At 45.1% G+C, this 13,533-nt stretch overlaps 2 protein-coding genes across 3 annotated transcripts; one reads left to right on the top strand and one right to left on the bottom strand.

Annotated features, from left to right (window-relative positions):
• Nucleotides 1-2,348: 2,348 nt before the first annotated feature.
• bicral (BICRA like chromatin remodeling complex associated protein) lies at nt 2,349-7,532 on the top strand. Its single transcript, XM_079292652.1, has 12 exons — nt 2,349-2,609; nt 2,782-2,827; nt 3,145-3,193; nt 3,319-3,384; nt 3,582-4,796; nt 4,891-4,939; nt 5,028-5,068; nt 5,169-5,218; nt 5,324-5,469; nt 5,588-5,682; nt 5,775-5,877; nt 5,957-7,532. The coding sequence occupies exons 2-12, from the start codon at nt 2,787-2,789 to the stop codon at nt 6,424-6,426; spliced, it is 2,325 nt and encodes a 774-aa protein (XP_079148778.1). The 5' UTR covers nt 2,349-2,609; nt 2,782-2,786; the 3' UTR covers nt 6,427-7,532.
• Nucleotides 6,872-12,875, bottom strand: LOC306795062 (uncharacterized protein). Of its 2 annotated transcripts, XM_079293403.1 has the most exons (5): nt 12,735-12,875; nt 10,718-11,941; nt 10,447-10,557; nt 10,126-10,242; nt 6,872-10,029 (listed from the first exon to the last, which is right to left on the bottom strand). In XM_079293403.1, the coding sequence occupies exons 1-5, from the start codon at nt 12,742-12,744 to the stop codon at nt 10,001-10,003; spliced, it is 1,491 nt and encodes a 496-aa protein (XP_079149529.1). In that variant the 5' UTR covers nt 12,745-12,875; the 3' UTR covers nt 6,872-10,000. The 2 variants fall into 2 exon arrangements, with proteins under 2 accessions (XP_079149529.1, XP_079149530.1); XM_079293404.1 differs by lacking the exons at nt 6,872-10,029; nt 10,126-10,242 and having other exon boundaries at nt 10,505-10,557; nt 10,704-11,941.
• Between the last annotated feature and the right edge of the window lie 658 nt (nt 12,876-13,533).

The raw sequence follows: 13,533 nt of genomic DNA, 5'->3' as shown, positions 1-13,533 counted from the left end.
ACCTTTAATTATGTCCGTGTACAATATATGTGGATCAGTAGGTAACTAAATACAGTAACTATAATCATACCTGAGGAAACGTCAAGGTGTGGCATACACCAGAGGCCCGCCCTCTACCGTTGATAATGATTAGGTCTAATAACATTTATCTACTGTTCATTAGGGCAGAGAAACATCTTATTATGAACGAAATTAACGTAAAAAAATATGCGTTTAACAATGGCTTGTGTTTGTTTCTATAACTCTTATTAATATTTAGCGACTCCTATGCTACCGCTGTGGACTGATGATTTGGGTCGCCTTGTTCTGTGCACTACCCCAACAACCCGTGCGGTGATGGCGAGGAAACCCCGTTGACAAGGCACTGCTTTTTCATGACGGTGAGTTTCCCTTTGAGTGTATTATAATTTTGTGATAAAAATTTCAAGGAAAAAACACACACAACCTCCTTCCTCCCTTCCTTCAGGGAGGGAAGAGAGTTTTGAGCGGAGAGAAAAATCTATCCGAGACAGAACAGGGACAGTGAGAAAAAATATATGAGTGGGAGAGGGAGAAGGAGGAGGAGGAGAAGGAGGGGGGGGAGCAAATTAAAAGTTGCCAAATGGAGATATTGGGTTTCAAGAGGAGTGAGACAGGAGTAAAGGGTTTGCCTCTTTGAGTCGTCTTTATGTTGTGCTAATCGGGATAACTATGTATGGCTCGACACGGGTTTAGTCCTCTGGCACTTTCGATGAAATCCACCCGACGTTTTCCAAAATAGGCGTCGTCGACACCGCGGCTAGCTAACCAGAACAGGCCGGTTGTTTGTCGGTAAAAACAAAATTGTTGCGGAGCGTCCAGGTTTCGTGGAGCTACCCGACCAGAAATACGGAGCTGCGACAGAAGCCCCCGATTGAAACGCGTCCGGTTCCGTTGTATCGATATACTAAATGTGACGTTTTTTCATGCTGGCAGTTGAGCCGCATGGAGGACAAATGAAAGCGTCCCCAACAGAGAAAGAAAGAGCACGTCAGCGACGACCAGCCGGGCGTTTTTGTGCTGCTTCAATGCGATTATCATACTGTCCGTTCAGTCTATTTTGGGATATTACAACTTAGGAGCTGTAAGTTAGCTGGTTTACTTAAACCAAACGGCGGAGACTAACCGTAGCTTGGTCTGCGTCGAAGCACGCATGCTAGGACGGATTTTGAGCTAAAACTTAAACAAACTGTTAAAATTGAACGGGAAGGGTGTCTGAATTTTGACAACCCCGAACACAAATGGGCGATACATCTTCAAATCCAGTGTTTTGGAGCTACTTTAAACGCCATTTTTTCCTGTCCGCATAGGCACTTAAGCCCTGTCGTCTTTATGGAAATCTACGTTTTAATTTTAGTAACGTTCGTAGCTTGTTGTTGTTGGGATGACCCTTGGATTATTGAGAGAACAGACTATTGGTCGTATTTTACATAAACAGTCCACATATATAGCGTAGCTTACAGACATATACTTTTTGCGTGAATAAAATGTAACTGTTAATAGTTTGGTTTCCGTTCTTTGTTTGGAAAGGTCGACATTGCTTCCTCTCACATTTCGTTGCATTGTTTCTAATGTTTGCTGTACTAAAGCGCCTCACTGCCTTTGGTAGCATAATCATCCCATTTTACGAGAAAATGAAGTCCATTCAGTGTGGCTATTAAATAAACGACACTATCCTGTAATAAAACGACCGTTTGGCAGGTTTCCCGGCACGTTTAAATCGTAGTGTGGTTAGTTTACAGAGCCTATTTTGTTCTGAAGCCATGTCGTTCTTTGTTCTCTCTGAAACCAAAGATGGACGCTGAACGTGGCTCTGTTGTAAAGACAGCCTATGGCAGGGTAACAGCCATTTTGTAGCATTGCAGCTGTAATGTTTTACTCAGGAACACAGCCTGCATTTCCCCACGACTTCTTCAAAGTACAACAGAACCTAGGAATCAAACACCATTTATTTAAATGCTGGATTAATGACCACATGAATTGATATAGCTACATCCCCTGTGTTCTCCACATTGCTCAAACACAACAAATTACATTAAAACAGACAAAAATAATTGGACAGACATCCAAACACTCGTTACCCCATTTCTCTGCTGGATCAAATGAGTGAACGTGGGTTTTGTCCCCTCTTTGTATAATGTAGCATCAATGTAGCTGCATACCTTTGCTGGCTGACACAACATAAAGCCAACACCTCGTTCAATGTAGCAACTCAAACAAACCGTGGCACAAATGCAGCAGGGTGGAGTTATTTACACTCTAATGGCCATTTTCAGTCTGTGTAGACAACCAATGTGTGACAGCAGAGGAGTGTAATGGGTGGGAGTTTGTCTGTAGGAGGGGATGAAGGCCATCCTGCCCTTCACTTACATACAGATCTCCCACAGCACTGAATAACACACAGTCTGTCCCCCTTCCTCCTCTCCACACACCCATCTCTTTCTTTATCTCACATCCTAAACACTCCCACACACCCCTGCCTTGTCACACAGTTTTAATTATGTCATATTACTAAATGCAGTTTCTCACTCTGCAGCCCAGGAAACAAAGGGTGTTAAATGACTGAACCCATGCTTCCTGCTGGAAAATCTGTGAGTGAGATGCTCTGACTACTCCTACGAATCAATTACAGCTCATACTCTGCTACTTCAGAATAAAAACAAGTGATTCATTGAGGTTTATTGTCATGATTAATGAAGCCAATGAACCACAGCAGCCACCTCCTCACCTGCTGAATTGTGCCCCCCCCCCATATTCTTTCAGGTGTCATGGATGATGAGGATGATCGTCATCTTCTGGATATTTTAGGGTAAAAATAACTATAAAACTTTCTTTACACTACGGAAATATCATCACTTTATGAATGTATGCACCTACATTTGTCTTCAACCAGCAACTCTTGTGTTGCCACATATTATTTTGCATGCGTCCATACGTTTTAATTGATAAATAGTTATTTAACCACAGTTCCTCTTTCAAATCAAAGCCATGGGAACCTGTGAACTTTTCATTTTATATATATATATATATATATATTTTGTCCCATTCACCAGTCTTTTTTTCAACTCACACACAAGTGAAAAGACATTCATGTTATGTTAAACTCTCTTCTTTACCCCTTTTCAGAGATGTGGATGCGTTGAATGACTATCTCCATGGCAGCAACAGCAAGTCTGTGAGTGACTCTTTCAGAGTGTATTCACAGTCATTCTCTGCCAAGTTTGTCCGAGTAGTTACTTCACTTCAATGCGTTAAGAATCTGCTGATTGTCTGTTAAAAGTCTGTTTTGTTTTTCTGCAGATTGAGGAGGACGATGTGAATAACGCAGCTTTTGGGTCGGATGCATCATTCTTTTCCAGTGACACGGTGAGTGTGATTGTTCCTTTGATCCAACAACACACTTTGCACACAAAGTACATGATGAAAAAGATATTATACAAAGTTTAGGGGAATAGTTTGCTTCTTTTGTACAGGCTATAAAGAGACCTACGAGGAATATATATGCAGTGCACATGCAAATAGTTTCCCACTTCCTGCTCATTTCCTCTAAATGCCTCATTCAGGTCGGCTCAAACTCTGGCCTCAAGGATGGCTCTTCTACAATGGGGGAATTCGGCGACGATTCAACAGGGGCCGGCCTCCAGCTCTCCAGCAGCCTTTCATTTATCGAGGATGATTTGGGGTCCGGGGACTGCCCCGGAGGGGTGGATCTCGGGGGAGAGGACCAGCCCTTTGACATCCTACAGAAGTCTCTCATGGAGGCCGACATCACGGAGCAGACATTGGCCCAGGAGGCCTTGCTGGACTCCCAGCCCGCTCCCACTCTGGTGCAGGCTCCCGTCCCCTTCCCCTCCCAGCTGGTCTCTGGGGGTTATGGGGGGGGTGTGGGTGTGGTAACCACTGCGACAGCTGCGTTCCCCTCGGGCCAGTTCCTGCAAGGGGTCTCCCAGCTGCCCAACGGCTCCGCCCAGCACATCCAGGTGTTGGGGTCCTTCGGGGCGGGTGCTGGCGTGATGACTCTGAGCAGCTTGGAGAGAACCCCTCAGCTTGTGCTGAGGCCGGGGGTGCCTGTAGCCGCAACAGGGGGGCAAGTGTTTGCTCCGACCCAAGGGCAGCTCGGCCAAGTGGGCTTACCTTTCAAAAACATCCCCCTTCAAAACATCATCATCCAGAGAGGCCCGGGAGGGACCCAGACTCTCGTCAGACCTATCCAACCCAAACCCCTCCAACCCGGGGCTCAGACTGTCTACAGCCTCGGTCTCCAGCCCACTGCCACCACCATGGCTAACGTAGTTAACGCTAACGCCGCTTCCCCCGGGGGGCAGTACACGGCCAACGGCTCCATAGTCGAGCAGCAACAAGCACATGCCCAGACAAATATACCACCGGGACAGTTCTTGCTCCACAACGGCCCCGCTGACCCCAACTCCAACGCCCTGATCACCAGTCAGAACGCGGTGCAGCTCGTTGCAGGGCAGAACTTCACGGCGCCGCAGGGGGGGCAGCTCATTTTGAATCAGGGAGTAGTCAGCAGGAGTCAGGTCGGAGGGGCTGTCGCTCAAACATGGACCGGAGTTTCTTGTGCGAACGCCGCCCCCGTTCAGACGTCGTGCGCTCCCGGCCGCCTGACTCTGGTGGGCCCAGCGGCGGCGGGGATCGCCGGTCAAGGCCAAGTGTCGGCTAGCCCCGTTCAGCGCCTCCTAGTGACTCAAACTCAGAATTGCACTTCTCTGTCTCCTTTAGCTGGTACTGTGACGCAGGAGCAAGACTACAGACAGGTACAGCCTCACGTCCCCGATGGTGTTTCACTTGTATTCTCTTCCCTGAAAACTTTCAGTCTGACTGACATCACTTTCACTTAAACGTTTTCAGAATTCTTCATCTCCTGCCCTCCACCAGGCGCAGCTCAGCAGCATACATGGTATTAAGGGCCGATCATATTTGTCAATGTATTTCAATGTGGTCTGCAGCACTTGAGGAGGCTGACTTGTTTGTTTGATCTCTTTTAGCCATGACAACCATGACTCAAGATTCAAAGCTCAACTCTCAGGTAACTCATCCTGCAGCCTATTTGTTTTGCACTCATGTATATGCTGTATGTAGATAGAGATGATATCGATGGCTTTATTCTGTACATTTTCTCTTCATAGGTCAGTGCTCAGAAGAGACCTGCCCTTCCGCCACTTACAAGAGGAGAAATGTGAGTTGTTTTGACTTCGATGTATTTTGCATCTGTCAAATGTTGTCATGTGAGCTCGTCATTCAGCCATTGAAGGAGCTTGTCTTTTCCCTGTCATCTCTACAGGATTTTACTACAGTTGAGGAAGGATCATGCTGGAGTTCAGACCCTAGATCAGCGTCGATTCAATTCAATCGACGACGCGCTGCAGAGACTCCTCCCGTACCACGTGTTCCAGGGGGCTCCACCCAGCCAGGAGGAGTTCTCACAGGGTACAGAGTTTAATAGATTCACCTGTGAATCTGCTGGAAACTACAGCTTTAGCGTGGTTGTGCATGTATTTGCAGAATTGAAGTAGCTGCATCTAAAGAGGTTTTTTTTTTGCCACAGTGGATGAAGAATTTGAGGTGGTTGCAACCCAAGTGCTGATGAGGACCCATGTCATGGTGAACAAATACAGACGGCTGCTAATGGTGGAAGCTGAGGTAGACACACGCATGAGCAGAGACTGGAGCACACAGGTGTTTCATGTTATGACATGCAAAAGGCTAACGGGTTCCCTCTCTGTGCCCTGCAGCGTTCCAGTCCGTCATCAGAAATGGTGATGATTGACAGGACCTTCAACCAAGAGGAGCGCAGCAACCTGACACATGACAAACGCATGATACTAGTGGATCCAGGTAAAAGAAGAAGAAGCAAGAATAAAGCCAAAGTTTTTCCCACAGAGAGGTTCTATTTAACTCTTCTTCTGTTTTACAGACGCCTTCTTCGAAGACTTCTGCTGCGGGATGAAATCCAAACTTTCCCAAGATCCCGCCCCCTCTCAGTCGTCGTCCAGCTGTAGCTGGAATCAGTCGGACAGAGGCTCTGCGGAGCCGCCGTACAGGACAGACTCCCAGCCCGGGTATGGAGACCCGGGAGGGGGTGGAGCTGTAGGACCAGGTGCCACAGAAAGACTCCACCCTCCGCTCTTAGAAAACAAGAGCGTCCTGGAACTGAAGAGATCCCAGCAACACTACGGGCCCAGCAGCGACAGCAACAGCAGCCCCCTCGCTGCCAACAGTGACCCCCAAGGTAACCCCTCACCCTTTGCAGCAAAAGGACAGACCAACCACCAGGTGTCTCACCACCCGACCCAGCCCCAGTACCCCGCTCAGCTCACCTCACCCCCTCACGGGGACACAGACTCTGCTCTAGAGGCGGCAGTCAACAGCATCTTGGAATGTTAAGACTGATATCATCCCTCGTTTTGACTTCTTTTGTGTGCGTGTGAACGTTTTGTTCACACCCCAGTCCCTGTGTGAAGAGAGGTTAACTCTTCTTTCAGGTCTATTATCTTTGTGACACCATCTCCGGCCATGTAGCATGTGTTCAGTTTTTATTTTAGGTATGAAGTAGGAGTCAGAGACTCAGGTGAATGCAAGCCACTCAAGATTACCGATAAAGATCCGGGAATGTGTGCAATGCGATGTGCTCACAGATGGAATAAGTTCTTGTTTTTGTTTACTTTAACATTATTTTAAAGGGGAAGGGTCTGTCAATTTTAATAGCTTGAATATAAGAGTCCCTCTCTTCACAAACGCACCATTAATCTTCTGTGCCAGTTGATTTCCCTTTTTACCGATGCAGAAAAACAGGGACGAGGAGGACGGGACAAAAATGACAAATCTGTGCCTAACTTTAGGTTTTTATTTTGAAGTGTTTACATGAAGGAGCTTTATTCAACAGCATCCATCGACTCGGTTTCTTCCTGCATTACAAACATGCACACACACACATGCTTTAGTACATGTTACGTAGACTCATGGTTCGGAGGTGTAGATTTCAGTGGAGACATATTCACATTGACGAATTGCACTAAACGTACTGTTGCTTATTTCAGGAACTATATGAATACGTGGCTCTCGCTGATCCCCGGTGTGCGCTCGGCTAAAACACAATGAATATTTGGAACAGAACCAAAATCTATTCGCCTGCTTTCAGCCGCCGGCAACAAGGCGGACCTCTAAATCACACGAGCGACCCGTCAAACTGGTCACACAGACGTATATATAGTAGTGTTACTGTACTCAGCAATGCTTCTTTTCTTGTGCTCAAGTCACATTTTCTTTGGCATTTTTTCTTTTGTACCTTAAAGGTATGCGAGCCCCGACACAGACACAGGACAGATACTCGATCTCAACCACTTTCTATCATTTCACCGTGTTTGTGTCAAGGGGAGCTTAGTCCTCAGATTGAGGAAGTTATGTTCCAGTATGTTTTACTATTTTTAGAATTTTTATTTCCTCAATTTTTATTTAATTTTTTAGAAATGACATTAAAAAAGATGACTGATTTTGTTTGTTGTGATGTGTTCCCCGGCTTTGTGACTAAGACAACATTGTTGTTGATTCTAGGTACGTTGGTCTGCCTTCTGCATATCGATCAAATCCAGCTATTGTGACATGTCGATCAGTGTGTGTGTGTGTGTTAGTCTGCACACACACACACACACACACACACTGGGCTGTGACTGTGTTCCCATCTCGTCCTGTTGTTTGGTTGCCAAACTTCTAACTTCATTCCCAAGAGTTCGCTCAGTCCCCCCGGGATGTTTTTCTCACTTTCATTCTGTTTCTTTTCAAGCGTTTCCCACATTTCTCTTTCTCTATCTCTTCACACTCAGCAGCGCAACCAAAACTCAAACTAGGAGAGAGCGTGGCCTCGTCCAGAATCGCCGTCAGATCTTTTGATCTCAAGTCTTTGTGCTGGTGAAAACAGCTCTGTAGTGTCTCCTCTGAAGCTCCCACTGTGAAGAGTTTTCATTTAGTTTTAAAAGCACAAACTTAGTGATATTTCATCATGATAAAGAATGAATCCGAAATATTGGACATGTAATTTGGTTCCTGGTAGGGCCTTTTTGCAAATCTACAGAAATCTGCACTATGGTTTTAAGCAAGAAAGGGGCACGGGACCAAAGCTTCGGATAAATGTGTTCAATGCTCTCAGGTTGATTCTGGATCGTGTCACCTTTCTCCTACAATCGTCTGTGAAATATGCTCGCCAATAGGCGACAGGAGCAGACTGAAGGCCTTTTACATGGGTTGATGGAGAACACGTCTTGTCTTTTTTTCTTTCTTTTAATGCCAGTGGCCATCGCAGCCTGTATCTCTGTCTCAACCCATCTAGACCTCTTATATCTTCCAGTACACTCTGACATGCAAGGGTCATGAGAGTTCTTTTATTTGCTCCTTCAAGTTGTTGCTGCAAGACGTTGTGCCTCTATAGCACTTAAATCCACGAGGAAGTCAGTTGAGGAGTTGCACAAAGTAGGGCTGTGTTGGGTGCTGGGGACACGTCGTGTTGTCCGGATGCATGTCAGCGTGTGAGGCCAGGAACATCCTGTGCTTTTTCTCCCCCGTCTCCAGTTCAGAAATGTTTTTGCTGCCTACATTTTCACTCTTGATTTGTGTCGTTTGTTGTTTTGTACAAAAATGAAAAGTGAAACACAAAATATTTATAATTTTTGTATGGAGAAAAAAGAATGTAACAAAAAACAAGGAAATGGAAATTATTTTTTATTGTGTGGTCTAAGAAGAGGCATCAAGAAAACCTGTTACAAAAAAAAAAAAAGTAATTTCTTCATTTGTAGCTAATGTGTGTTCACTACAGCAGCAAGGAGAGTCAACAATAAATTAATTTTGAATACGATAAACTGGTCCAGTCCAGATGAGAACCTCCTTCAGCGGCCCTCCATTATTATTCTGTGAGTGTTCACTTACTGGCACCGACGGACTGAGCATGCACAATAACATCATGTGACAGGGGAAGCATTCGCAAAAAGAAAAACTGATTTGAAACCCACAGATACGATCTTCTGACGGATACTGACGTTCGGGTATTTAGATTTTCATGTTCCTCTACATCTGGGCTGCCAGAGTAAAGCTTTTAATCAAGTTAAAACATCTCTTGGTTTCCTTTAATCCTCTCATTGACCCCGGAACCAAAGCCTCTGCACAAAGGGGCTAAGAAAACTATGCATAGCAAACATTTGACTGCACAGCCCATTTAGTTTTGGTGACACAACAGTGACACCTAGTGGAGCCTAGTGGGGAATCACATGACAGGCCACTGATGAGCCCAATACAACTATTTCTGTTCTGTTCTGGACATTTTCCCTTCTCAAACTGAAATAAGATACAAAGCTAACTCGGTTAACATCTGAGGTAAACATAGATAAGTGAATAAATAATAATAAAAAGGTAATTTATACAAGCCACAGTGCAGTGTCCACAGATGTCCCCTGCAGGTGCAAATCAGTTGAGAGTGAAACTTGTTGAAGGAATAGTTCAACATTGTGGGAAAATTTCTGATTCACTTTCTGGTGAAGAGTTAAACAAGATGATAGATACCATACTCTCATCTGTCCATAATATAAAGCTACATCCTAGCTTAGCTTAGCATAAAGACGGGAAACAAGCGAGTCTAAAAGCCTACTTTTTGTATGGAATGAACAAATAAGATATGAAGTGCTGAACAAACATGCTGGTAGATGGATTTTAACAGAGCAAGGCTAGCTGTTTCCAGTCTTTATGCTAAGCTAACCAGCTGCAGCTTCATATTGAGGTTGTAGAAGAAAACAAGAGTGGGTCTGACAGGGAGAGCTACCATGTTGACAAGTATCAACATAAATCCTGTGGAATGTTTGGATTCATTATATATTGTATGAAGAGAATCTGCGCCTTTAAGGGCTGAAGCCTCCCTCTGTCACAGCTGCTGTTTCCTCATACACAGTCACGCTTGTCCGAACATCTTCCCTTGACATTAATGGTACTTCCTCCAGCGATCACGCTCTAGAAAAAAAAAGAAGAAAAAACAACCACAGACATGCTCAGTTATCTCCGTAGCTCACACCATGGAGCAAACATGAGAGTAATCCACACACTTACTGATATGAGGGTAACTCCAGATGTAGCCGAGGACACAGTAGCCTGCTAACAACATGCCCAGTCCACCTGCACCACCTTTCTTCACATCAATATACCTCTTGTAATACCACTGCCAGCCTGGTGGAAGCACAGAAGATGGGATTGAATACACATGTTAAGCTTCCTACATGACTAAATATGAAACAGGAATAGTTCAACATCATTTTCTGCCGAGAATTAGATGTTAGCCGGTTAGCTTACACAAACATTGGGCCTCGTGGTGTGTTTTCTGAGTTACACATATATTTGTATGTGTGTGTGTGAGATGAGTGTGTTGTTCACCTCTTTGCACCATTTCCACCACATCTCTTGGGCGGTTGGGGGTTTTGCAGGCCAGCCACTCGGGCAGCTCCCTCAGTCTCACCTGTCCAAGACTCCGCTGTGTCAGAGCACCTATAATTATCAGCACCCATGAAGAACCAGTGACACAGATAAATACACACTCAAAACACACCCTCTTTGTTATTAAGTAAACAAGACGTAGAATCTGGCACGAAAGACACATTTCAGTCCGTACAAAGAAACGTTCTGTTTTTTACCATCAAATACTGACCTGTAGTTCCTTTATCAGCAGTGTTTTGTTCCCTGACCTCGAGCTGCGACTTCAACCCATCACCGGCTCTCATTGTCTCCCCCCTCGCTGCCGGCAGAGTGCTGGAGAACTTAGCGAGTGACGGTGATATTGTGAGGAGTCCGGTCAACTTCAGCCCGTCGTTCACGGCGACGGTGCGTAGACGAGGCGAGGCTTTGCTCACTTGAGACGATAGCTGGCCAGGAAGGAGCGGAGCTGCAGGGGGGGTTAGTTCAGGCTGGTGCAGAGGGATTACGGATGCTTGTTTGGACATCAGACTGATTTTGCTGCTTAGATCGTCAGTAGTTTCCATCTGGCTCAGGATGCTCGGCCTGCCGGACTGACGGGGGCCGTTAGCTCGGCCTAACGTGGCTTGAACATCCTGGAGGGTAATCCGGGCCCGGTGGCCGCTTCCTGATTTCAAGAACATCTTATTCACAGCTTCCCCGTCGTCCTCCACCCAGAAGTTGTCTCTCGCACTACTTTCATGGACTTTGCAGTCCAGCGGGCTGGAGGTATCTGTGGTTGTGGGAAGGGATTGTGCAGCCTTCTTCGTCTTTGATGCCTTCTTTTTGGAGGCAGCTTTGGGTTTGGCGTCTGTGGACAGAAAGGCAGGGAGGGCGTCATCTTTTACCGAGTCTGGATCAGTTCTGGTCCCAGCTGTGGTCCTGGAGCTTGGAGGATCTGCCACAAATGGAGCTGAACCTGAAGGCAGGTCGTCTGAGGCGGACCTGCTTCCCTCCAGTGATACCTTAGAAACCTGTTCGGACTTTGCAGCTTCTATCAAAGCACGGAGACTCTGCTTTTTGGGCTTGGAGATGGAGGGAGACGGCGGCAGCGACGGGGAGGAGGTGAGGGAAACGGTGACAGAGGAGGGAACGACGGCTGTCTTGATTAGTTCGGACGGCTTCTGTTTCGTCTTCTTCGTTGATGGTGGAAGTGAAGCAGAATCCAGGGACGACGACTGTGTTGCTGCTGCTGATACCACAGACTTCTTCTTCGACGGTGGACTTGATGTTACCGACAACGCCTGTGTGGACTTTGCCGTTAGTTCGCTGAAGGCTGCGAGCAGTTGAGAAGACGGCGACGTCTGATTCCCCGTGACATCGTGTATCGTTGGAGGCGTTTTGGTGCTCGCTGCTGCTTTGCAATGCGGCAGGTGACTCTTCAACCTTTTGTACGTTTTCCCGCAGAATGGGCAAACCTCTGAGGGGGCAACAGAGAGTGTGGTTAAAACAAGCACAGTGTGGCAGTGTAGTCAATATTTACAGTTAATAACACAAACGATTAATCTGCTGATCATTTTCTTGATTAATCAATTGTTTCTGGCCATAAAACGTTATAAAATGCCAGTGGTGATGTATTTAAATTGCCTGTTTTGTCTAAAACTCGAAGCTATTCAGTTTACTATTTTACACACAACACAAAAAAAGCACCAAAACTGCACATTTTCAGAAGCTGGAAACAGAAAATGGTTCAAAAGCTAAAATGATCAACATAGTAGTTTATTCATTTTCTAATCATCGGAAGAAATACTCAGACCGTAAGTAAAAATCCTGCATTCAAAATGTTACTTAAATAACAGTACAAAAGTAGTTGCACCAAAATATGAATGTACTTAAGGTTAGTTTGCAGTAAAAATACTGCTATAGAACAGAACATGGAAATATTCAAGTACTTCAAAATTGTCCTTAAGTACAGTACTTAAGTATGCATAACTTAAGATGCTATAAAATAATACTAAATATCGACCTATAGCTGATTAAAAGTACACGTAGTGTCTCTTATTCATTGCATGGTGCATATGTTCTTTACTTTGTGGGCTGACCATATCATTGAAGGAAAATAACTCACAATAGAGCCCACTCTACTTCATTCTACTGTATTTAATCGCTCAGCAGTACAGCGAGTCCCAATACAAACATGAAATATTAACTGTAGTCATAGGGCACGTGGTGTCGCTCGTGAAGGACAAATAAACCCTAATTGGGATACTTACCAGAGCTCATTTTTGCACGCGGCTGTAAAAACAGTCAATCAGGTTGAAGCATTTTCCAAAAAGTTAGAACAGGAAAGTTGTAACTGCGTCAAACAACGTAACGTGACATACATTATCACATTAATGCACAGTGGTTTGAACTTTCAACCAGTTTAGCAGACGCATGTTCACATGTTTTGATATAACGTTAACTGTTGCTGTCACGTGGAAGGACCCTTCAGGTGTCGCGTCAGAAGCCTGGATGTAAATAGCTGAACAAATATCGCGAAATTAGCTTTTAAGTATTGCTCTATAATTTAGCAACGGACTTTAAAACTGTAATCATAAGTGCTGGGTTATAACGGGCCTGTCTAGTAGAGTGTGACAGTTACTTGTATACATGTTTCATCATGTTGTAGTGACCGTTCAGTGGGTGTGGTGCGTCGACTGAGTTGAGATGATTCGCTGCTGCCTACTTCCGGTTTCACGTAAATCCCCGAGCGAAGCTTTATTTTTGTGAATGTAGTCGGTCAAAATCCCCACTAGAGCCTTTAATATAGTGGTGTTGACGATAATATTTGGTAGAACAAGACCTTTAATAACAAAAAGGATTTTGGCCGGTCTAAAAGACAGAAAATATCTGAGCTGAATTTACTCCTGGCCTTCCTCAGCAAATGGAGTTGCTCAGTTGCCCCCAAGTTTTATGAAGGAGTATTAAGGTTAAGTAGGCCAGGAAACATGCTTAACTTACTTGAAAGTACTTTGTATGTACAATACAAAGAAATATTTGTTAAAGAAACAGATTTCAGAGAGGATCTAG

This window comes from Melanostigma gelatinosum, assembly GCF_949748355.1.
Source record: "Melanostigma gelatinosum genome assembly, chromosome: 21".
Lineage (NCBI taxonomy): Eukaryota > Metazoa > Chordata > Actinopteri > Perciformes > Zoarcidae > Melanostigma > Melanostigma gelatinosum.
The sequence above is the reverse complement of the archived record's forward strand: the minus strand, read 5'-3'. Positions and strand labels throughout refer to the sequence as shown.